Source organism: Globicephala melas, chromosome 2 (genome assembly GCF_963455315.2).
Source record: "Globicephala melas chromosome 2, mGloMel1.2, whole genome shotgun sequence".
NCBI classification, from domain to species: domain Eukaryota; kingdom Metazoa; phylum Chordata; class Mammalia; order Artiodactyla; family Delphinidae; genus Globicephala; species Globicephala melas.
Genome location: NC_083315.2, coordinates 823,388 through 848,745, shown reverse-complemented (window position 1 = coordinate 848,745; position 25,358 = coordinate 823,388). Strand labels below are relative to the sequence as shown.

At 44.0% G+C, this 25,358-nt stretch overlaps 1 protein-coding gene across 5 annotated transcripts in view; it reads left to right on the top strand.

The window, feature by feature from the left end:
• The window catches only part of MPP7 (MAGUK p55 scaffold protein 7), a 413,704-nt gene that overhangs the window by 230,196 nt on the left and 158,150 nt on the right, over positions 1–25,358 (top strand). For 4 of the 5 annotated variants that reach the window (XM_060291639.1, XM_030832320.2, XM_030832311.2 and 1 more), the window contains one exon: positions 22,095–22,213. The exons of the other annotated variant lie outside the window; for it this stretch is intronic. In XM_060291639.1, coding sequence (XP_060147622.1) covers positions 22,095–22,213 — 119 coding nt within the window. The remainder of the gene's footprint in view (positions 1–22,094; positions 22,214–25,358) is intronic. 5 annotated transcript variants of the gene reach the window in all.

Sequence of the window (25,358 nt, the reverse complement as noted above, 5' to 3'; positions counted from 1 at the left end):
AAGTTTTGGTATGTTGTATTTTCATTTTTATTAGTTTTTTGATTTCTCTTTTGATTTCTTCAGTAACATTATTTAATCTCCACGTACTTGTGAATTTTCCAGGTATTTCTCTAGTAATTGATTTCTAGTTTCATACTGTTGCAGTCAGAGGTGCAAAAGGTGCTTGATATGATTTCCATCTTCTTAAATTTGTTAAGACTTATCTTGTGACTTAACATATGATACTTCTGGAAAGTGTTCTGTTTGCACTTGAGAAGAATGTATATTTGGTTTGTTTTGGTTTGGATGGCATGTTCTGTATATATCTGTTAAGTTCTTCTGCTCTAATGTGTCACTGAAGGCCAATGTTTCCTGATTTATTGGTTTTCTGTTTGGATAAGCTATTCACTGATGTAAGTGGGATATTAAAGTCCCCTACTATTATTGTGTTGCTGTCTGTTTCCTCCTTTAGGTCTGTTAATATTTGCTTTCTCCTGTATTGGGTGCGTAAATATTTACAAATGTTATGCCCTCTTGTTGGATTGACACCTTTATCATTATATAATGACCTGTTCCGTCTCCTATTACAGTCTTTGTTTTAAGGTCTATTTTGCCTGATGTAAGTGTAGCTACCCCAGATTTCTTTCTCGGTTTCCATGTGTATGGGATATCTTTTCCATCCGTTCACTTTCAGTTTGGGTGTGTCCTTACGTATGAAGTGGGTCTCTTGTAGGTAGCAAATAGCTATTGATAGGTCTTGTATTTTAATCCATTCAGGCAGTCTGTTTTTTGATTGGATAATTTAGTCCATGTATATTCAAAGTAGTTATTGATACGAATGTACTCACTGCCGTTCTGTTAATCGTTTTTAGGGCTGTTTTGTAGTTCCTCTCTTCCTTTCTTCTTCTCTTGCTCTTCTTTTGTGGTTTTATAACTATCTTTAGTGGTATGTGTAGACTCCTTTGTCACTGTCTTTTGTGTATCCCCTATAATTCTTTTCCTTTGTGAGAACTGTGAGGCTTACTTATAACATCTTACATTTATGACCGTATTTTAAGTTAATAGCAGCTTATGTCTGAATGCATTCTAAGGCTCTGCGTTTTTACTTCCTCCACCACTCTTATGTTTTTGGTGTCACATTTTATATCTTTTTATCTTGTGTATCCCTTAACTAGTTATTGTGATTACAGTTGTGTTTACTGCTTTTGTCTTTTAAACCACACTGGCTTTATAAGTGATGAATCCACTGCCTTTTCTATGTATTTACCTTTACCAGTGAGATTGCTACTTTTATATACTTTCCTTTTACTAAGGAGCATCATTTCTTTTCAGCTTAAAGAAGTCCCTTTAACATTTCTTTTAAGGCCCATTTAGTGGTGATGAACTACTTCTGCTCTTGCTTGTCTGGAAAACTCTTTACCTCTAGTTCCTTTCTGAATGGTAACTTTGCCTGGTAGAATATTCATGGTTGGAAGGTTTATTCTTTCAGTGCTTTGAATATATCATGCCACTCCCTCTGGCCTGCAAAGTTTCTGCTGAAAAACCTGCTTATAGTATTATGGGGGTTCTCTTTTATGAAAGAAGTTGTTTTTCTCTTGCTACTTTTCAGAGTCTCTCCTTGTCTTTAACTTTTGATGTTTTAATTGTAGTGTGTCTTGGTGTGGTTCTCTTTGGGTTCACCTCATTTGGACTTCTCTGGGCTTCCTGGACCTGGGTGTCGTTTCCTTCCCGAGGTGAGGGAAGTTTTCAGTCAGTATTTCTTCAAATAACTCTTCTGCCATTTCTCTCTCTCTTCTGGGATCCCTATGTTGTGAGTGTTAGTCTGCTTGATGTTGTCCCATAAGTTACTTAGCTGTCTTTACTTTTTTTCTTCTTTTTTTGATTTTCTTCTTCTTGGAGTTCCTCTTCTCTGTCTTTGAGTTCACTGATCCTTTTTTTTCTGGTTCGTGTAGTCAGCTGTTGAATCCCTCTAGTGTCGTTTTTAGTTCAGTTATTTTATCCTTCAGCTCTGTTACTTCTCTATGGTATTTTTTGTATTTTCTGTCTCTGTTGCAGTTCTCACTGTGTTCATCAGTTCTCTTCCTGAGTTTAGTGAGCATCTTTATCACCACTACGTTTTCCCTTTTATGAGGTAAATTACATACCACTGTTCATTAAGGCTTTTTCCTTAGGTTTTACCTTATTCTTTCATTTGGGATGTATTCCTCTGCATCTTCATTTGCTTGACTCTGTGTTGGTTTCTGTGTATTAGATGAAATAGCTACCTTTCCAAGTCGTGAAGGGTTGGCCTTCTGTAGGAGATGAACCTTACTTTTCGACCCTGCCCTAACTGGTGTCTCTCAAACCTTTGTGATTTTCCAGCCATCCTGTTTTATTTTTAGTGGCTCCCGGTAGTTGAGGGTGTGCTAAGACCAGCCATTGTCCCAAAGGAGAGGATCTCAGCAACTAGATTCAGGCTGATTGGAAGCCAGACCCTCAGGCAGCAGCTTTTAAAGAACGCAAACACGTATCCAGTCTTGTGAGCGTAAGCCCTGCTGTCCACAGACCAGAGGATCTGGAGGGGTCCTCTGGGTGGCAGCCAAAAAGTCAGGGCTCCAGATGAGTGTATAAGCTCCTTTCTGGGAGTTACTGGTGAGCTGTAGTGAGGCAGAGGGAGAACAAACAGGTGTCTGTGCCTGGCCTGCACCTCCATTGCCTCTAGGCACGTGACACCCCTGGAGCCCCTGCGCCCGAGGCTGAGGCTGCAGAGCAAGCAGGTTGGCCTCGCTCACAGAAGGGCAAGGAGTGTGTTTTCAGCGTGCTGGCCGTGCGGTGCCCTTGGGGTGGGAGTTGGCCAAGAACTCTATGACGGTTACGTCATGGGACCCAGGAATGGAAGCCCCCCTGTGGCCTCGAGAGCCAGGCACAAAAACTGGGTCACCAGATGTACGTAGAAGCTTCCCTCGGGGGGATGCTGGCACTCCGGAGCAGCACAGAGGGAGGGAGAGCGTGAAGGTGTCACACGCTGCCCGGAACGAGGTGGACAAAGTTGGCATCTGCCGTAAGAAGGAAAAAGTGAGACAAAGAAGTAAAGAGAAAAGAAAGATGGCGTGCACTGGTTTTAGCAAGGCAGAGGGAGAGTGGAAGACGACCCCCGCCAGAAGGGAGAAAGAAGCAGCACCTGCTGCCTTTAGCAATTGTCAGCCGAAAAAGACGCACAACCGAAAAGTTGAGGATTATGTTTTATTTGGCAAACGTTCCGAGGACTTCAGCCCAGGAGGCACCCTCTCGGGTGCTCTGAGGAGCTGCTGTGAAGAGGCAACGGGGGGAGCCAGGATCTGTAGGAGTTTCTGCAACAAAGACCGGGTTGTTGGAACTTCAAAAGATTACTGTTCATTACAGAAAACCAGACACCTCAAGTTAAGGAATTTAGCGCTTTTCTATGTATGGGAGGATGCAAGAGTCTGGCCTCATTGAAGTCATTCCGTTGATGTGCACTTTAACTGTCTAGGGCCAGGACCCTGCTTTTCTCCATCCTGAATCCCCTCGGGGCGCACCGCTGGGGGCTGCCGTGGCTGAGGGCTTGATGGCCACAGCATCCTTTGTTTACTGACATGGCAGGTGACATTCTCCATCCACACAGGGAAAAAGGAGAGCAGGGATATGGCCCCCACTAGCCACTGTCCTTGCAGAGAATTCGAGTAGGCCCCTGCCACCCAGACCAACACTTTAAAGTTAGCAAATGAGTCTTTTTCACTTAAAGTCTGGGTGATTTTTCAAAGGGCTACTTCTGCACTGGGCCACGTGGTGGGTGAGTCTGTGTAGGGGCCCTTTAAGGACTGTTTCTCAGCTTCCCACAGCCTTGGTAGATCTCATGGGCTTGAGCCCCCTTGTGACCACATTTTAATTAACAACATTTTAGGGTATAATTGCAACTTTGTGCTAGTCTTAGCATGAACGAAGAATGGAGCCTGCTGAAATTTTCTTTGTTGCCATAAAATGGCTGACAACGTTTTGTAACAACACTGTTTAACTTTTCCAGCAGGATAATAAAAAGTGCACTTTAACAAAACTGTTTGGAGTCTTCAGTTTCTACTGAAGTTTTTTTTTAAAGTTTGGTGTTCAGATTGTTCCCTCTTGAAGCGTCATGCAGTGCCAGGCCTGTTAGGTTTTTCTTCCTTGGTTGGTAACTGGTAGACAGACCTCTTTCGGAAACTCATTCATCACCATCGTTTCTGGTGGTTGAAGCACATTTTCACCTTTACCTTTGTCAGCCCTGTGAAATCCTATAGCTTTGCAGTTTATGGTATCCAAGATAAAAACCAATGACATTAGTGTAGCGGGCGTGTGTTTGATAGGAAGGGATATTGAATGAGGGCTAATATTGTGCTTTGTCGGTTTACTAGTGAATATCGTCACGTTCACTTGCCTTTGTAGCCTTGTAACTAACATTTGGTACTCAGATCATACTCAGAAGACTGGGAACCCCTGTGATTGTATCACTCTTTTCTGTCACTGTTTTATGCTTCTGTGAGCGAATTTGAACAAATGACTTGACATAATTATAGTTGTATAATTTTCCAAACACAAATGGCAATAAGGAGATGCCATGGAAGTTGATGAGAAGGAACAAGGATTCTGACAGGCATAACTGCTGCAGCACCTGTGTGGCCTAGGAAACAGTGACAGCACTAGATTTCTGCAAAAATCATCACCCTGTTGCAAATTTGAACATAGGTCAACAGAGTTTTGATTTTTTTCCCCCTTGGACGGTGCTGAATTCCCAGTGGGAACAAGTGCCTGTGGACCGTGTAAGGGACCATTGGACCCTGTAATTGTCAGCAGGTGGCAACTTAAGAATCAAGAATTGATCTACTCTTTCATTACGTTGTACACGTAAAACTAATGCCATGTTATATATGTTGTATGTCAATTTTATCTCAATAACAGTAATAAAAAAGAATCTGCTCTCTTGCACTGTTTCCTCAGAGGCTTGAAGCCCAGTTCCACATTTGGAAAAGTCCCTTCCTTGCCCCCCTGGCAATCTCTTGATTGGTAGAACGTGCTGTGCTAAGTGACATTTAAATTAAAGGGGGCATTTTTTGGTGTTCTTCCTATGAAATAAATGAGAATTGTTATATCAAGAGTCTGTTTTTATAACCCAAATTCCATATGTGCTTGTGTGTGTACATGCTAACTGAAATTAGCTGAATCACTAGGCTTTATTTTGCAATGTTCTTCCTTATCACAAAAGAGATTTTGCCTTTTACAAAAAATTCTTAATACAATCTTAGGGTTTAGTTTTAAAAGGGGGTTATTGGCAGTTTGAGTGATCTTGGTAGATTTTAAATCCCTGCTGCTGTGGAATTGTTCATTACAAAATATTCTTTTCTCTTTGGTAGTAAGAACTTTATTTAGTGGGTTTATATTCTTGGAACTTGGCATCCAAAAGATGTGACTCTTTTTTCCTTTTAGAAGAGACCTTGAGAGATACACAGTGAGCAGTTATAGTAAAAATGGAGACCAAACTGTTACTGAATTGGTCGACTGGACCCAGTCAGGGTCCTAGCCTGGGCCGGACCCGCATCCCAGCCAGGGAGGTTCTTTTTCCAGTTGGATTCATGCAGCCAGTAACGAAACCGGTGCTGATACTGGAACCAGCCCCAGCTTTCTTCGAAGGATGGAGAAGCGGGAACCTAGTTTGCAAATCAACTTCTCCACCCAATTCAGGTGGAGACACCACATACATAGGAGGGTCGAGGTGAAAGGGAGGGAATTGGGAAGAGAGGGAGGAATATCCCTGAGTTATTCAAGAACAGGGGTGTGGTTTGGACCCAGAACTGAGGGAACTCTCCTTTTCAGTCCTTGTATGGGCTTTTCTGGTTGTCCTGGCAACTGTCAGCTGTCATGGGCTGGTAGCTGTGTCATTTAGCTGATGAATCACAATGGCCCTGTAATGAGGCTTAGAGTCTACAGGAGGTCACATCTTCCGCCATCTTGGGTTTGGTTGGTTCCAGCCAGTTCTTGTTCTTCTCTCGCAGCTTCCCCCTGAAATTTAGGTAAGAGCAGTTGGTTTCCCTTTGAGGAGGGGCGGGGGTATGATTCTGGGGCAACAGCCTTGGTAACAAAACCAGGAAGATGGCTTTATGTTGTTAAGATGTAACTGAACAGCTATTATAAGGCTATTGAAATCAGTACAATTTAAAAAATATTTTATTTGCCAAAACTCACGTTAAATGTTAAACTTCTCTTTCTGATGTAGTGCCCTTGAACCTCCTAAATTTTTAAATACTGTCCAAGAAGTGCATGTGAACGTGTCTTAAGGTACGGGACAGAGTAACTAAAGTCTGTAATGCTTCTTGACAAGTGAGGATTGTGAAAAAAATCACTCTTGTAATTATTGTGAAAGGATTTTTGTGATAGCAGGTTATTTCTTAGACTGAATTTTTATGACACAGTTTGAATGCAAAGATGTTATTTGGGATTGCCTTCATTATGTAGGGATCTAGTTTCGTATTTGATTTCATTTTTTCCTGAAAAGGTAATCCAGGGATGCAGCACTCTTAGTAGAATAATTTCTCACTACTTCCCTGGTTTGAAATGCTACCTTTATCTTATACTAGATTCTTTACGTGTACTAGGTCTCTTTCCGGATCTTCTTACATTTCAGCAGCTTTAAACTGGCCACTCTTGGAGTTTTGAGGGTGCGGTTTACCCCTGATGATTATGATTTCTGTTACAGACAAAATTTCAAGCAGTTTAAAGATTTGTGTAGGCTGGAAGGGTGGGAAGCATTTACGTCGGTGATTATCAGTTTTGAGCCACCAATTTATTATTTTTAGCTTAAAATAGATTATTAGATTAGTAGATTATTCCATTTATTGTAAGATTCATGCATGGAAGTACGTTGTCATCACTATTTGGAAACTGTCTCACCTACCACATCTTTTCCCCATGGAAGCAGGTTTTTTTTTCTTTTTTGCGGTACGCAGGCCTCTCACTGTTGTGGCCTCTCCCACTGCGGAGCACAGGCTCCGGACGCGCAGGCTCAGCGGCCATGGCTCACGGGCCCAGCCGCTCCGCTGCATGTGGGGTCTTCCCGGACCGGGGCACGAACCCGTGTCCCCTGCATCGGCAGGCGGACTCTCAACCACTGCGCCACCAGGGAAGCCCGGAAGCAGGGTTTTTGTATGTTTTTGATAACACAGGTTTTCTCAGGAGCACAGCTGTTGCGTTACCGTGGAGCAGATTGTTCTTGGGGATGTCATGAAGGATATTTCAGGAGAATCCTTGAAAAGGATTGAAAAGAAAGCCATTGAAGTGATTCTTTCTCTTGAACTCTGCTTTCCTTTCACTTAATTGCTTATTAAATTCAACTAACAAGCCTCCAAGAGGAAATGATAAAAACAGATGATGGCATCTACTGTGCAGCTACTAAGGGCGGCCCAGGTGCCAGGTGTGTTTTGTATTCCTTCATTTGTAAAACAGGGAGGTGTTAGTTTGCCGAGCACTCGTTCTTTATCTCTGCCGATCATTGCAGTAGTCCTGGGAGAAGGCCTCACCTCTCCTTCTGTACAATCAGTGAACTGCCTTCTGCTCACGTGGTTTCTCTTGCAGATCCTCATCCTCCTGATGGATGTTGGTACCTACTGGTGTGTTCACTGTTTACCATGTAATACACCGAATAGTAGCTACGGAAGTTAGAGTTAATATTAAGTTAAGATTAGGTTGCCGTCCTGCAGTGTAAGTTAAAACCCAGATACACTATTTGGCTTGGTCTCACTGTATGTTATGCTAAATTTTAAATATATTATAAATATGGAAATAAGTGGAGATAAATCCTATTGTACTATTAACTGCAGTAAAACAAATACAGCGCTTTAGCTTTTGTAGCCAACTGTTCCAGGCCAGGAGGCCCTGTAACTGGTTAAGTACAGTATAAGTGTGTATCCAGTTTTTAGAAGACAGTTGTCGGCCGTACTTTACAAGAGTTTTACAAGTAATTTTCACTTTGCTATGCCTTCATCTTCTGGAATCAAAGTGTTGTTACATTGACGGGTGTGGAGGACGCCGTCTGCGAGGCCACCACGGCCAGCGTGCACTTCGTTAGGAATTGGACCCGACGTAGGTTTAGAGGCGGCAACTAAACGTGGGAGTTCTGTGCAGGTGTGTGCGCTTCCCTCTGTTAACTCACCCTGATTTATAGACTTAAGGCACCCGATACCTCGTTTCAGTGCGCTTCGCAGATACTGTTTTTGCAAATGAAAGGTTTGTGGCAACCCTGCATCGTCAGATGATGGTTAGCGTGTTTTCGCAATAAAGTATTTTTAAATTAAGTTATGTACGTTGGGTTTTGGGACGTAATGCTGTTGCACACTTAGTAGGCCGCAGTGTAGTGCAAACATAATTTCTATATGCACTGAGAAACCAAAAAACGTGTGACTCAGTTTATTGCGATACTCGCTGTCTTATAGTGGCCTGGAACTGAACCGTAGTGTCTCTGAGGTAGGCTTGTCGTTGTGTAAGCTGGAACTAAGCAATCTGCCGTTTTGTAATTATGAAAATTGTTTTGCATATTTAAAAACTCAGCCTGCCGAATGCTTTAACAAGTTATTTGCAGTTGAGGGAGAGTGTAAAAAAGAGAATGCCTCTATCGGGGTTGAATTAAAATATTTTAGTAGTATAGGTAGTTTGGGAAATAAAACATAGTTTGAAGGAGAAAAATTGAGGCCTGTTGTGAGCGGCACTGAATCGTGCTGATTATTTTACCTTTGACACAGTGGAAAATTGAAAGCTTGGCGTATCCCATTTTATTAATATAATGAAGTTTTATATTGTTGTTCTGGGCGTCGATATATGCTCTTTAGTGTTTATTAGCCCACGGTTATAGTAAAACGTTTTAGTCCTGTGCCTGGCCATACTGTATAGAACACAAATATCAAAACTAAGGGGAAAATCGAATACATATATTTCTCTTTCCCAAGTCTTTTTCTATACGATTTCTCAGTATTTTGGTCAATATGATTGGACACAGAGCACATCTTTTTTTATCATTTAACATAGGTTTATAGCTTCCCCAGACTTGTTGTAATAATGAAGCTATGAGGGAAATGACAAGAATGGTGATATTAAATTTCTCTAGACTCACAGTAAATTTTTCCATCCTGATGGCAGGAATGCCGAGCATCTGGAATCTGCGAGAAGAGTGAATTGTTTGCTGTGGGAAGACTGTCATCAAATTCTGAGCCGTTTATTCTCTTAGGAACTACTGTCCTGTACAGAATGTTATATTTTTATAGAAGCACTTTGCTGGAACTGGAAAAATGTCTTCACTTCTTCATGCTTCTGTATTTTTTTTAGATGTTATTGTTTTGAGAATTTTATTTGTGATAAAATGTCACATTTTATCATGAATTTCCTTTGATTTAATAATTATTTATATTTGTCCAAATACAGTAAAATAACAATAGAAAATAAATTGTCCTAAACAAAGGTTTCTTTACAGTTCATCTAGGTAAATCTATGGTACATACGTCGTCATCGGTGCTCTTGAATTTTCAGTGCATCTGCAATACGTGTAGCGACACCTTCCCCCTAGTTACGGCACAGCTGTAGTTCTACAAACTTGCTGTGAAAGAGGACGGAAGGAATGTGCGAAGTTCTCTGTTGGTTTTGGTGAAAACATTTCTCAAATCAGGAGTTAAGATTCCAATTAGCCCTGGATCATGCTGGGTATTTACGGCCAGTTTCAGCTGGTAGAAGTTTCTTCGTGTGTGTGTGTTTAGGACAGCACAACCTTTTTCTCTGTTTAGTGAATGTTTACTCTGAGGTAGACTCCTGAGTCTTGGTGTTCTACTGTCCTTGTGTTTGGAGGTAGTACTGCTGAGGCTGGTTTGATCACTACAGCAGGTGGGTGTGATTGCCTGCGACGTGAGCCAGAACCTCTGGTTAGAACGCTCGTCCTCGAGTTCTGTGATCCTGCTACAGGTGTACAGCTCGGCAGTTGGCTCGCTTAGACGAGATGTTCTTCTCCTCAGTTTAGCGGCGTCCGGTCGGTGTGTGTCTGCCTCACCTGCTGTCCGTCATCAGCTCAGGCTAAACACAGGGCGATGGGGCTGTGGCTTTGCCTCCCGCCCACAGCCTGTTACTCGCTGGGAGCACAGGTTTCCCCGCGGGCGAATAGCCTTAGTGTCCTATCTGTCCTTGACTCCCAAGACTCCTCCGCCCTCCCCTAAGTCACGACGCTTCGTGTTCTAACCAAGCCTCGCGCTGCCCAGCGATGCTCCAGTTCCATCACTGTCTCAGGTGACCCGTGGCCACTTGGCAGGCGGACTGCGGGAGCCCTCTCCCCACTGACGCAAGGTTAGTCATCGGTGCTGCGTTGAGTGGTGATCTGCTCATCGCTCTGATCTGGCCCCCCAGGGACTTTAGTTTCATTTAGGCCTCAAGTCTGCCCAGCGGCTACGAACCATCTTCCATCTGATGAGTTAGTACAGCCATAGCTCCCGTCCCTTGCCCACTTCTCTTTAGACTTTCTGAGCTTCTCACTTGAGTAGGTTAGAGGCTTCTGTTTTTTGCTTTGCCCTGGGATTATTTTTGATGTAGTCTAGATGGTGTGTCTACACTTTATAGTCTCCTTGATAAGAAGAAACTTCTGTGTTGTTTGACAAGTGTGACAGCCCTGGTCATTTTCCTCTTTTACAGAGCGTTATGACTTTTCCTCATCTGTGCAGGAAATAAATACGTTGCCTGATTTCTCTTTTCAGTCCATTGTTCGTGTTCCCTGTCCACCACCTTATTTTAGTGATTCAGAAGAAAGTTTTGACAATAAAGATCAGTTTGGTGAAGTGATCTGTGCCAAGCGGTGAAGTCTTTTTGTGACTTTTTGGTGTGAGTTCTTGACCGATGCAGTTCTTCTGACCTCTGAGGATGTTGTATTGTCTGTGAAGGATGTCCTTGTGAAGTTTCAAATTCCAGAATCTTTTGTATCTCGGTAGAACTGTGTAGCTTTGAAATGGAAGATAAAAGTCTCTCAAAAATGTTTCAGCACTGACAGTCTAAACAGGAATTCTTGGCTTTTTTCTTACGAAGATGTTAATTATGTCAAGAATTCTTGGGAAAATTGCTGCAAGACCCGTTGTTAAAAGGCTCAAAAGCAAGATCTGTTTGGAAACCCAACTACTGCCTCTTGAGATGAATCATCCTGCTGGCTGGTTTTGCACTTTCTCTGCGTGCAGCCAGGATTCCCTGATGCTCAGTTTTGCCAAAAGGAGGAGGATATGAGTGATTTTATGACAAGCTGATCCTGTATCTGAGGCACCGTTTTCCATTGTCACTTCAGGAGGCAGCGGCCCAGAGGTCCAGAGTGATCGAACAGTTGGAATGAGCATTTGTGGTCAGATCTGCTCTGAGTCGTTTGTTTTCGCAAGGCTGCTGCGGCGTGGGGTAGCTCTTCATCTCCGGAGGGTTTCCTTGTTGTGCCTAACCCTGGCGGGCTGGAGAGAGTGGGGAGTGTTTAGAATTAGCTCAGTGAGGGGGTTACTGTTACTCTTCTGTAGTCACTTGAAGCACTGGAAGGCGAGTCCGGTTGCTCAGCACGCTAGTGGGAATGACCAGTGACTGGTTCCTGGGAGCTTCGGTTTGGATCTTGAATTAGGACCATGCATCAACACAATTTACACAAGCCAGTGTCGCAAGGACTTTGTCAGTGACGACGTGACACGGATGTCACCACAATGCGAGTGCGTGCCGCTGCTTGCAAGCATGTGTTGCGTTACGTTCATCCTGAAGGTTTTAACGCTGTTTCCGAGCTGGGACCATTTGGCACCTTTCTCCCCTCTTCTCCTTATCTACTATGCAGATGTCTAGACTGACCTGAGTCAGGGGTATGTGATCACTTTCTTCATTTCTCTTCTCACTGGTTTGCGCTTTACTCGGTACATGGGGTCCATCACTGCCCGTCTTTATTGCCTATCATGGAGAGCTTTTCTCCAGCAGCACAAACTTACATTTTCTATGCTGTCTCCTTGATGCTCCGGCATATGCATATGTTTTAGGTTTAATTTGGAATTTAGTTTTATTTTAAATACATAGGATATACAGTTAAATGAGGCATCATTCTGAGCTTTACAGGTGACTCATTTAATCCTTATTACGATCCTAGTAAGGCTAGGTCAACTATGCCTTTATACAGTTTAAAAACTGGATGCACGGAAATGTTAACCAATTAGCAGTTGCAGAGTTGGGATTTGTATTTATGTCATCGGCTGCGGAGTCTAAGCATCTACCCCCGGGCCTTCGTATGTGCATTTCTTTTTCCTGTGGGTCTTTCTACTCCCCACTTCATCGTCCCCAGCTTGCGTCTGTACTTGGACCATCTCAGCACAAGCGTCACTTCCCCGGGGAAGCTTTCCCTGAGGCTGTTCACATCCCTCGGGGATGTGCTGCGCTTTCCCCAGCCATGCCTCCCTCCCGTGCAGCGTGTTCTCAGTTACAGCTCTGCCCTTATCCTCACGACGACGTCTGACGCCCGTCTCCCGCACTACACTGGGGGATGACTTTCCTTTCTCTCCCTCAGCCTGGTATCCCCAGCTTTAAGCAGTCTGGCACAGGGTGGCCCTCGGTATTTGTGGAGTGGGGTCAGGAAAGGATCCAGAGCAATTTTGAAACGCAGAGGGAGTTTCCCAGCTTCCTCCACGCACTTGAGACGTTGTCAAGTGTGTTATGCTAAACCTGTTCGTGAAACTTTGAGGTCAGACTGTTACCACGCTGGTTTTGTCTTCCAGATAATCTCGGGGGTCCTGGCGGAGGGGACTGTGACAGCAGTCGTGATCACCAGGAAGTTAATTATCTAGCGAGTTGGTGTAAGATTGCATGGAAACAGTCACGCTTTCAGGGGATAGCAAATAGCGGTCCACCGTGGCTGGAACGGAATTAGGGGGGAGGTTGTGAGCCCTCGTGCTGGGAAAAGGTTTATGTCAGAATAGTACCCAGAAGTGAAATTTTCTGAAATTGTGAAAGTAACGTCTATTTTGTAAAAACTCAAGCAGTGCAGAAATATATACATATATATATATATATATATATAAAAAATATGAAATATACATACACACACACATAGAGTGAAAATGAAAGTAATGACTTCCCGTTCGTTCCGGTTTCTCTTCCTGGTTAAACGCTGGTGGGGTTGGATGCAGGTGCAGGCTCCCTAGAAATGGAACGGACGAGTGAACGCAGGAGCTGAAAGGGCACACGTGTAGGCTCGAAATTCTCGTGTTGCCAGGACAGTGCCGACTTACGATCTGCCTGCTTTGTTCATTTTTCCATTCTCCCAGGGGACTCTTTCCAGCCTTTTCTTTCGAACGCAGACGCTTGATTCCCTGCCGTCACTCCCCACGGGATTCATAGTTTATGGTGCAAACACCGCTGTGATGGTAGGAGGGTCCTCCCGGTCTCTCTGCCACGTGCCCCCTTCTCTGCCGTCCTCCTTGGAGCCGCAGACGACCCGCGCATGCCGCCGTCGCAGCCGTGCCGCCACGTGTGCCTGACCCTGTGCCTTCTCACCTCCTCAAGGCGGGGGGGCGCCGATCGATGCCCTTAGCGCACACACGGGCTGTGTTTCTCATCCTAAAGCAACTTCTTTACCCCTCCCTTCCCTGGCACCTGACAGACACTGATTCTGTTTTGTACCGACCCTCCTGCTAAGCGTCAATATTTGCTCTTTCCAACGTGTCACTCGATATCGTTAATGCTCTGCGGTCATCGCCCGTCACGCTGCCAGAGTCGGCAACCTCCACGCGGCTGGATCCGACGGGCGGTCCTCGGGCCTTGGTGTACCTCCCTGACGGTGGCCTCTCACGCCCCGGCCGTCACCCTTCCTCGCCACACCGGGCCTCCGGGACGGCAGGCCTCCGTGCTCCCGCGCGTCTGGTCACCGTGGAGACCCCGGGGCTCGGTCCTCGGCCTCTCCTTCTTCTGTGTGCACACTCGTGTCCCCGGGTCTCCCCCGGCTCGTGCCCAGGGCACCTCAGTGCACGTCTTCAGCTCAGCCTCCCTGCGGAGCTCCCGGCTCTCCTCCATCCAGCTGCCCACCTCATCCCCACCTGGTCGTCCCGTCCGCATCTTCAGCTCACCGGGCCCCAAACCGAACGCCCCCGTCTCCCTCGACGGCAGCCATGTTTGTTTCTTCTCTTCTCGTACCCCTCGTTCACTCCGACAGAGATTCATAATTGGCTCTTCCTTCAGAATCTCTCCAGAACTTGAACGCTCCTCGCAGCTCCCGCCCGCTGCTGCTGGGTGCAGGCCGCCGTCCTCCGTCGCCCGGGTCACTGCCTGACCCTCTGACTCGCTCTCCGCCTCTGCTCTTGCCCCCCCGCCCCCTCCTCTCAAGGCAGCAGCCAGAGCAGTGCTTTTAAGATGTAACTCCAGTCGCTTTACGCCTTGACTCAAAAACCCGGCAGTGGCTCTGTCCCTATAAAATAAAAGTTAAGTGCTTTGCAGTATTTGTCCTACAAGAGCCAACGCGACCTGGTCCTCGTTTGTCCCCTTGGACCATCTCTCCCTCCCTCTGCCCCAGTCAGCCTGGGTGCCTTGCCCTCCTCAGACGCTGCGGGCACCCGGACCTAGAGGTGGGCTTTCTGTGCTGTCTGACCCCCCTGCCTGGATTCCTTGTCCCTCGCCGTCCTCCTGGCTCTGGGTTCCCTGGCCACCTCACCTGTCGTGGCCTGTGCCGGCGGTCCAGCACCGGGTCTGCCTTACACAGCTTGGTTTTCTCTTTTTCTATCAGTGTCTGATACACACTGTGTAATTTCCTGACTTACGTTTATTATTTGTCTTCCCCATGGAGTGTTATCTCCACGACAGCGGGATCTTTGTGGGTTCACTGATCTAGCCGAACACCTTGAACAGCACGTGGCCCAGAGAACTTACAGTGGTCAGTGGATGCTGACTGAATGAACGAGTGTGTATCCCACCAAATGGCTGCTGGGTGCCTGTTCTCATGCCCTTCCTAAGACTGGGTATTTGCAAACTTAATTGTCTCCTAAATTGATGAAAGAAAAGTGATATGCTTTGGCTCTGAAGAATCACTTTATATTATTTCTTAGATTGAACAGTGCTTTCTGTATTGATTTTGGGGCGGGGGTCACCTGCTTCTTCCACCACCGTAGGCCTATTCATGCGCCGTTGCCCATTTTTCTCTTGGTTTACTGATCTTTTATTATGCTTAATGTCAATCACTTGCTTGTTGCAAAGAATTTTTAGCAGTTTCTCTGCAAACTTCGGTTTTTTTGATGCATGAAAATTTTGTCACAAAGTCTGTCAATCATTGCTTTTTGTGGTTTCTAGTTTCTTTGTGTGCAGAGAAAAGCACTTCAGATGATAAAAATATTCTCTGAGATTGTCCTCTAGTTTATATTTGAAATATTTGATCCATCTGTAATTTGGGTGTCCAGTTGGAAATTTAACTTTTCTCCAGGGAGCTCTTGGCGGGTTTTGAGTAGAAGATTTAAATGATGGGGTTATATGGGAGACATGGGCCAGAGTTGAGTTTAAGTCCTGACTATGCCACTTCCTAGGCTCAAGGTACTTCCTCCTGTAAAATGGAGACAGTAATAGGACCTGCTTATAGAGAGCACGGAACGAGGTATCCTGTAAAGCACTTTACCATAGCTTATACCATAGTATTAGGTATGGTGAACACTACTAGGAATTTCTACTGGTAATAATTTTTACTAAGTATTGTTTTAGGAAGCTTTAAGAGTTGGTGGTAGGAAGGATAGATTAAGGAAGGGGGGACAAAAGAAATAAACGCAATTTTTAATATTCAGTAGCTAGTTTTGTTTTTGTTTTTTTTTTTTTTTTGCGGTACGCAGGCCTCTCACTGTTGTGGCTTCTCCCACTGCGGAGCACAGGCTCCGGACGCGCAGGCTCAGCGGCCATGGCTCACGGGCCCAGCCGCTCCGCGGCATGTGGGATCTTCCCGGACCGGGGCGCGAACCCGCGTCCCCTGCATCGGCAGGCGGACTCTCAACCACTGCGCCACCAGGGAAGCCCCAATAGCTAGTTTTATTAGGCAGGGTGAAAATCGCTAGGGGTCTGACTATGATGATAGGAAGCTTTACCCACAGTTAAAATTGCTATCATATATTTAAGTAAATTGATGATCTTATGAAGTCATGAAGTTTTCATGCAGGGTGATGACACTTTATCTTCTGGTCAGTGTATTGTGGCCTCGGGTGAATCGGGTCAGTGCTGCCTGCCTCCCACAGCCCTTGGTTGAACCCCTGCCTGTTACCCACACAGGCTCCTGAGGGGAGTGTGACTGCAGCTTTACAGCAGTACTCTTATCTAGATATTGCAAAAAAAAAAAAATTGCAGGCCAACTTACTTGAAGTTGCTGAAGCAGCAGAGTATTAATATCTGTCTGTAAAATACTACTGCTGACCCTCTGTGTTGTGTTGCCTCGGAAGGCATCAAGAACATACTCTGACCGTAGGTTTTGTTGAGGGAGGAAAAAGTGCTTACACTTGGCCCTTGAACAACATGGGTTTGAACTGCCCAGGTCCACTAATATGCAGATGGTTTCAGTAAATACAGTGCTGCGTGGTCAGCGTTTGGTTGAATCTGCTGTTGTGGAACCACAGATAGGGAGGATGGCTGTGGGATGTGAGCTTCCATGGATTTGGGGATCCTAGGCGGGTCCTGGGGCCAGTGAGCCACGGATGCCAGGGGACGACTGTAGTTTTTTTATCTTTAAGGAAAATGACAAGTATTTTACCCTGCAGTGCAGCAAGGCTGCAGAGAAGCCAGCTGTAGCACATGGAGCTCCAATCAAGTACGTAAGTGATTAAATTAAGATTGTGGTCCACACATGTGCTGACTCAATGAACTGGCTCGCAGAATGGGCAGTTTATACTGTACGGAAAGCATTCTCCTTACGATATTATTCTTCGTGACGTCAGACAGCCAGCATTTGCCATCTAACCTTCCTCTGGAAAGAGGAGAAGAGATTACAGTACTTCGTTCCTAGACAGTAGGCTTCAGGAGCCAACTCGGAGATCTTCGAAGCATCTTCGCATCTCTCTGCGATTGGCTCCTGTTACTGTGAACACATTCATTAGCCCTCAATTTAGGATCACCCTTCTGGGCCCTATGTTCCCCCCTTCAGATCTATCCTGCCAGCTCCATTAGAGGCTTCTCTGACCTTCATTGATTGCTCTCTTAAAATTCCTAGAATAATTATTGCACATATTAATCGAGTCACCCTCGACCTATTTAAGTTTTGCTCTTATTGATTTCTTTTCTCTCAATATATAAAATACACTAATTTAAAAATACTGCTTTTTTCTGTTGGAACACTTTTATGAAATAAGTTTATTGAAATCCACAGGCATCCTTGACAGTGTCTTATTATCGTATGTGCCCAAATAGAAGGTGAGTTTTTTTTCCCTCTGTAAAATGATCTCGTAGAGAAGAGAGAGCTGGCATGTATTCAGGTCCTTACAAAATCTCTTAGAGAGAGCGTTCTCTGTGTATTTACGTGCACAAAAATGTGTGTTGAATGGAGAAGCCAAAATTACTCACATATAACCGAAATTCATAATTTTGGGGATTATTGAGAGCTCCCTTGGCAGAATTGTTTTTTATAAAAGGAGACAATCTGGTTTAAACCAGATCTAGTTATTCCTTGGAGAGGGGTTAAAAACCTCGCATTTGCAGTTGATAGAATTTTAAAGAGCAGGTAAGTGGTTTTGTTGATCAAAAATGTAGAGCCACAGAACAAATGAAAAACCATCAACTTCACCCAGATTCTCAGTGAAGGCGTCTCCCACATTCAAAGCAGTGCTGTGCCTCAACTGACCTAGAAGCGAACATGATCTCATGATGAGGAGGAACTTCACTCTGAAGAATTTAAATAAAATGGTTGCGTGAAATGTGCAACTGGGGCAAAAACTAAGTATCTGAGTTAATGTATTTTACTTAATAGATAATTCAAAGTGTATGTTTCTAACTAAATTACAATTTAAATATTAGAGACATCCCTGAAAATGACTCATTTATTTCAGCTGCCTAAACATCTGTTTATTTCACTTGGAAGGGAAAATGTTTGGGCTGTTTACCTGGACCAGTAGGATTGCTTGGTGTTTGCTCATGTATGAGATGCATTCTGTGTCATCCGAGACTGTAAGGTCCCCGGGGAGAGGGTGGTATGTTCCACGCTTAGTGCTGTCCCCAGGGCTCCAGCTCTGAGAGCTTCACGCATACTGATTCTTGGGCCTGCAGCCCTCGTAGCCCTGACTCGGCGTTGTTCCTGCTGAAGGGTCTCCTGAGGTTGTCCCCTCCCCTGGAGGGACTGGCCCCTTCCCTTGCCTCCACAGCCTGACCCTGTCCTGCACTCACTTTGCTAATAGCCTGTGGTGTCATCTACGCTGTAGACGCCTGCAGACAGGAATCACGTCCGATTTGTCCTAGACCTTCAGAGCTAGGGATGCGCTGGGTTCACAGGTGCCGTAGACGTTTATTAGAATGAACTGGGGTGACCACAGAGGAGCACAGGATAAGTTTCATGGCGCAGGGAACAAGTGGATTTAGGTAAAATTTTTAAAGACGTGCCGAGCTGTCTCAGCTCTCTTTACTGGCCCTCTGAATCTCAAGGACCCAAACTATTTGGCTTTCATAGTATTCTTCATGATTGGGACTTGGGAACTGAATATAGGAACACTTTAAAGCGCACGTGGAATCACAGACCCAGTTTTAGACGTGGACCGAGGTGCCTTCTGGGGCCTGGATTGCTGATTTGAGTGGAAGTGATGGTTTCCTCGTTGCCTGCGTTGACACTACATACAGCCCTGGCCTAGGAGCTCTTATAACCATCTTTTAAATTTAAAAATGATTGGCATTGTCCTGTCTCTTCTGGCCTTGTTCTCTGGCACCAGATGTGGGAGGTGAAGAGAAGCCAGTGTCACTGCCACTCGAGGACCATACGGATGAGGATTGCATAAAGCTGGAAAAACACAGGAAACTCGGGCTTCTGAGCTTTGACTAACAGAGAAGTTACTACTATTTGAAAATTAAACCCAACATGGCTTATTCCCACAAGAAGCTAAGGTGTACGTGGGGAAAGTGAACAACTCCCATATGGAAAAGACGCGGGTGGTTTCATTTCTGAGTATGGTGTCATGTCCAGTTGGCAGGTGTCTCTAAGCTGTTGTTTTCCCTCGGAAGCAATGCACTGAGACGTTCGCTGCAAGGAGACGCACTAAGGAAAGAAGAGCATCGTTATTTTAATCAAGTGCCCACCCTGTCAATCGTTCCATTGAATTCTTACAGCAACTGTTGCACGTTTCAGCTTTATTTCGAGATAATTACAGTGTCACACGTTGTGAGACATAGTACAAAGAAATCCTGTGTACTCTCACCAGTTCCCCCCGTGGTAACATCTTGCATAACTGTAGTAGCGTGTCACAACTCGGAGATCGTCATCCATGCCATCGGTTGACGTTTTTCAGATGTCCTCGGTTTCACATGTGCTCGTGAGTGTGTGTGTGTGTGTGTATTCTGTGCAGTTCTACCACGTGTACATTACCATTTCTTTTTCAACACGTGACGGAAACGAGGTTCAGGTAAGTAATGTGAAATGCGTATAGACCTGGGGTTTGAATCTAGGTCTGTCTGTTTGATCCGAACTTCTGCATTTTTAGTCATGCTAATGACGAATAACAGTCAAAATCAATAACCCAGTGGTTACTGCACTCACGATCACACTCACCATCACACTCACGATCACTCTCACCATCACCCTCACGATCACTCTCACCATCACACTCAGCATCACATTCACGATCACTCTCACCATCACACTCACCATCGCACTCGCCGTCGCTCTCACAGTCGCTCTCACCGTCGCACTAACCGTCGCTCTCACCGTCGCTCTCACTGTCACACTCACCATAACACTCACCGTCACTCTCACCATCACACTCACCATTACATTCACAATTACTCTCACCATCACTCTCACAATTGCACTCACCATTGCTCTCACCATCGCATTCACCATCGCACTCATCATCGCTGTCACCATCGCCCTCACCATGACACTCACCATCACTCTCACCATCACTCTCAGCATCGCACTCACGATTGCACTCACCGTTGCTCTCACCGTCGCTCTCACCATCACAGTCACCATCGCTCTCACCATGACTCACCGTCACACTCACCATGACTCACCGTCACACTCACCGTCACACTCACCGTCACTGTCACCATCACACCATCACACTCACCATCACACTCACCATCGCTCTCACCATCGCACTCACCGTCGCACTCACCGTCGCTCCCACCGTTGCACCCACCATCGCACCCACCATCGCACTCCCCATCGCTCTCACCATCACACTCACCGTCACACTCACCATCAATATGAAACATTGAGTACTTACCACGTGCAGGACTGTTCAAGTGTATTAACTTATTTAAACTTATTGAATCCCCCATGAACTGTACCACATAAATTATATCACAGTTGAATTAGTGTCTTTCCACCCTAATGATATTACTAAGGAATAGGTAATCATTTTTACCACTCTTGAAATCAATAATAAAATAGTGAAATTCTACGTTCTTTTTACGTAATTTCATGTTTTGAATCTCTGATCTTGGCGATTGTGATTACATTACATTTGTGTGTGTGTGTGTGTATATGTTTGTATAAAGTGAGACCTGTATCATTATACGTTGACTTAGGTTGAGCTACCGTAAAAATATTTTTGCTGAATTGTAAATAAGAGCTAGTTTAGGCAGGATGCCAGGTTTTTATGAGAATAAATATAAACCACCAAGAATACTTAAGAATGCAGTTGAGAGAAGGTTTTTTTTTTTTTCTTTTATCCTGTCTGGAGTATTTTGGATCTTTTTGGCCAAATACAGCCCAAGGAATGTTTCAGTTTGATCAAATCTCTCAAGTTTCGTATCTGACTTCCAAAGTGGTACCCATGCATGTGGTTGTGAATCATCACTGGTTATCAGAATATTATAAGGCTTTGGAAAGATAACAGACACGCTAATCAGAAGTCCATAATTTATGAGTTTTCGCTGGTTAAATATCTTGTAAAGCTGTCTTTCTAATGAACAGCAGCTCTTATTCAGACCAGAAATAGCAACAGTCCCATGTGTTGTAGACCCCAGGAGGTCTCGGTGTTTTTGTAGACAGCAGACAGAAATAAAAAGAATTTTGTCCTTTTTACCTCATGGAATCCCGCTGGAAAATGAAACATGAGCTCTGAGTTGATGCTGACTTCTGCCAGGTCACCTCCCTGAAGAGTCCCGGGCAAGCACTGCTGCAGCATTTCTTGGACAGGAGTCTGCCGTCCCGGGGACGAGACGGATGGTCAGTGCAGGCTGCTCCCAGGACACTGCGCTACTGTCTGCTTGCAGGGAGCTTCCAGTGGGAGCACGCACAACCTGCATCTGTTGCCTTGACTCTTTCCAGGGGTATCACGTACCTCCAAATCAGAGTCTCATTTAGCCTAAGTGCTACGCAGTTTGTTGTTGTCATTGTTTTTTTTTTTTTAAAAAAAGCGTGGCTACAAATAATGCCACACCAAGTATGGTTTGTTCTGGCTTACTTCTGGGAACTTGATTTTGGACGTTCAGTAACGCAAATGTTTTTGAAGCTATATATTATTAGGAACTCTTTGGAAACCACAAAACCATTTTAATGGACCATGCTATCAATTTTCTCTTCTAAAGAAGTTTTTCCTATTCATGACTCACTTCACTTTTTGGCTAACATTGAGGGAAATGTAATAACGATTAAGGAAAGGAATGTATGCATTTTCTTTTTTTTTTTTTGAAAGCTTGTACACATTTTCTGTCTCGGGTTATGTAAACTTGGAGGACTGTAAAATGACCACCGCATAAGGTAAAAACAGGCCTGTTAATACGTACATCTTTGGAATTTAAAAACCCAAAAGCTTCCCTTGCTTCTTTGGAGAAGAGCTTTGCCTGATGGGCCAGAGTACAGATCCGGGAAAAGCGACACGTTCCAGCTGTCAGTTTCACACACCTTAAGCGAAATTAATGAGATCACACTCTGCGGTGACGCTTTGTGTTTTATTTCCATTTTATAGGTCTGTATGAGCTGCTGGCGGCTCTGCCAGCCCAGCTGCGGCCACATGTGGACAGCCAGGAAGACCTGACCTTCCTCTGGGATGTGTTTGGTGAAAAAAGCCTGCATTCACTAGTCAAGGTAAACCATGCTGTTGTCAGATGATCTTCGCGGAAAAACATATGGAAAAATATTTTGAGCGCCATCTAGTAAACCAGAGATCAAATTGTTGCCCTCTGAAAACAAAACAGCCTTGTTCCATTTCACTGCCGGGCGTGGAAGTTGTTAAAAGGATTCCACCAAAAATACATAGATGATTTCACTTAATGGTGGTGATCTGGCTGTGCATACTGATGGAGCATGCCCGTGCTTGCCCTTGTTTAGAAAAGGAATGTGAAATAGTAGCAGGAAGGGTTAGACTCCTCATGGTCAACGTTCATGAGCTGGAATTTAACATAAATAAATAAATATTCGCAGCAAAAATTAGAAGGAATATATTTTCTGAGGCTGAGGATGACAGCTGTTCAGCAGCTACATTAATTTAAAATAATTTCCTCTAATAAAGTCAAGTGAAACTCTAGCAAAGCTGTTTCTTCTCCTGGCACAGTGCCACTGAAACGGAATTTTGTGCATAAATACAGGGACGCTAAGTAGGAATAAAAAGCAGTGTGTGGGAGACCGTTTTAGCCGCGCGTCACGCCGTGGAAATGATCAGCCACCAGAAACCAGATCTTGCCGCACAGCAATGCTGGGAGTGAGCAGAACTCTTAAAATAGCAAGACGAGAACAAGGAACTTACTGGAAAATATGCCACTCTTGCTTCTGGAAATACGAGTTGCATTTTCTCTCTTTTAACTCAAGCTGAAAGAAATTTAGAGTCTTACTCGAGGCTGGACGAGCTGGACACGTATGCCTCAACAGTATCTGGTCCCGTCCTCCATTCAGCTCGACCTGTTATGTTGTCTGTTGTGATGAGAGGCTTTTTGACCGATGTATAGTATTTGGAAGTGAGTGACTTCTGAGGGACGGTTGCTTCACAGGACAGGACAATACTTACTGTGTTTTTCTCTTGTCAGATTTGCTGCAGTTCATGGGCTTCAGGCAGTGGCGGTTCTCAAGAAGTTAGCGTGTTGATATGCGGCACTCTCATAGCAATACATTTAAAGAGTGCTTTATTGGTTTATTTAGTTTTTCTATAATTGCCAAGATACCTTTGTATTCTGAATAATTTTAGGTCTTTTAGTTGCTCTCTTGGGATGTGGTAGAAATGGTTTTGGGCTTATAATTGATGAAGTTTATCACTTCCTGAGGCAGTCATGAAAATATTCCTGTATTAAATGTTTGGAAGTTGGATAGCTATGGATTTGATTAGATTGATTTGATCTCTTGAGAGAAGGAATAAAACACGTTTCACATGGCATCATCACTCCTTAATCAGTAAACAAACACGCCCCCCAAACAATGGATGTGTGTGTGTTTGTATGTATTTATAACGTGACTACTATCTGTTTCCTTGCCTATAAAATGGAAATTATGATACTTATTGACAAGGTTGTTTGTGAGTTTCAAATAAGATAGCGAAGGTCTTAGTTCTTTTTGTAGTTATATAGGTTAGGCAAATATAATTATTAAGGAAAAAATGAATTATCATAGCATGTGAAGGACCAAAAAGAATTGACAGAGATGGTTGTTATTTTTATTAATAGAATAAGACTAATGTGTAAAAAATTTTTTCATTACACTAGTTGTTGAGTTTTCAGCATAGGTTGTTATTCCAAGGATGTGTCCGTAATTAAGTGGCTAGGAAGCAAACTGTTATCGATACCTGGTTTATAAAAACAGTGCAGCAAATGAATTGATATTGCTAGTATTTTAAATAGCATAGCAGCGTGTGTACTGTCCCAAACGTTTTTCAGTAGTTGCCGTAAAGTGTATTTTTAAAATCAGCTTTAGTGTGTAAAGCTTCGGCTTCTGGACGTAAATCTCAGCAGAGCAAAAGGAATTTGTTTGAAAAGAGTTGTTTTTAGACTGAATCATAACGTGCTCTGATGTTACGCTCTTCTGCCTGCAGCTGACGCTGTTGGTACATGGGTTAGAACTGGGTGGATGTAAAACCTGATTCTATGCTAGCCCCAGATTTTCACAGTTCTCATCTTCTTTTAGGTGAAAACGAAAGTGGTTGTTAAATCACCACACGGTTTTGAATGCAGACAGCCTGCTGGTCTGATGTAAAATATACTTAAGAAGAGGCAGGTTTGGTGTCAGGGTCTGTGGCCGGTGTAGCACATGCCACCGTAGAATTTTGAGCTCCACTCTGGGGCAGTACTGGAGGTTGTGAGCTTGTCGCTGGAAAAGAGCTATGATGATCCTGTACTGTGTTACCTGCGGATTTCTTTGTTTAAAGAAAAACTTCTAAATAGAAAAGTTGAATAATAAAAACTCTGAGCACGAGATCCTGAAAAAGGGTTAGGCTGAGGGTGAGGTCAGAAGAAAGATGGTACTGGTAGAAGACCTAGGAAATACCATATATAATGTGAGGCAAGACAAGGGTATCCATTTTCACATGACCTAGTGAAGCTGATAGATCATCAGTCAGCGTACAGCCACATTTTGGACCCACGTTTTGCAAATACACAGAACCATGAATCGTGTAGTTTGTGTCTGAACCTCATTTCTAAATTTATCTCCCATCCTTGTGTTTTCTCCTACTGAGATTCCTTTACTTACCTTACATTTTATTTGATTCAGTGGCGTTGTATGTATTTTTATACTCTGGTTTCAGTTCACTTTAGAACAAGATGTGGCTTAAAGACTTCCATAACTGTATTATATTTATTGTAAAGAAGCCTGGTAGTTTTGTTTCTTCAAGAAATTTTTGTTCTTATTTCACAATTGTGTTGGATTTCTCGGATAAGAATATCAAACTTTTAGTACCTTTTAAATAGCTGTGTATGCTTTTTCTCCCCTCTCAAATCGTTGCATACATGTATGGGGACAGGAGAAAAAAAAGGTAGCAATCTGAATTTTATCCTTTTGGGATTCGGAAGTATTTCAACAAAACACAAACAGATTATTTTCAAGAAAAATTTCCTGATGTGATTGAATTACTGTGTGTATTTCTGTGATTTCAGTCTTATAGGAGTAAGGATAAAACTCACTAGACCCTTATAACATTGCGTTACGTAGTTTTAATTTCCGATGATTGATTCTTTGTTGGCGCTGTCTTTGTTGACGTCTTACTATATGCCAGACACCGTGTAGGTCCCCAGGGCTAAGCTTTCCGGCA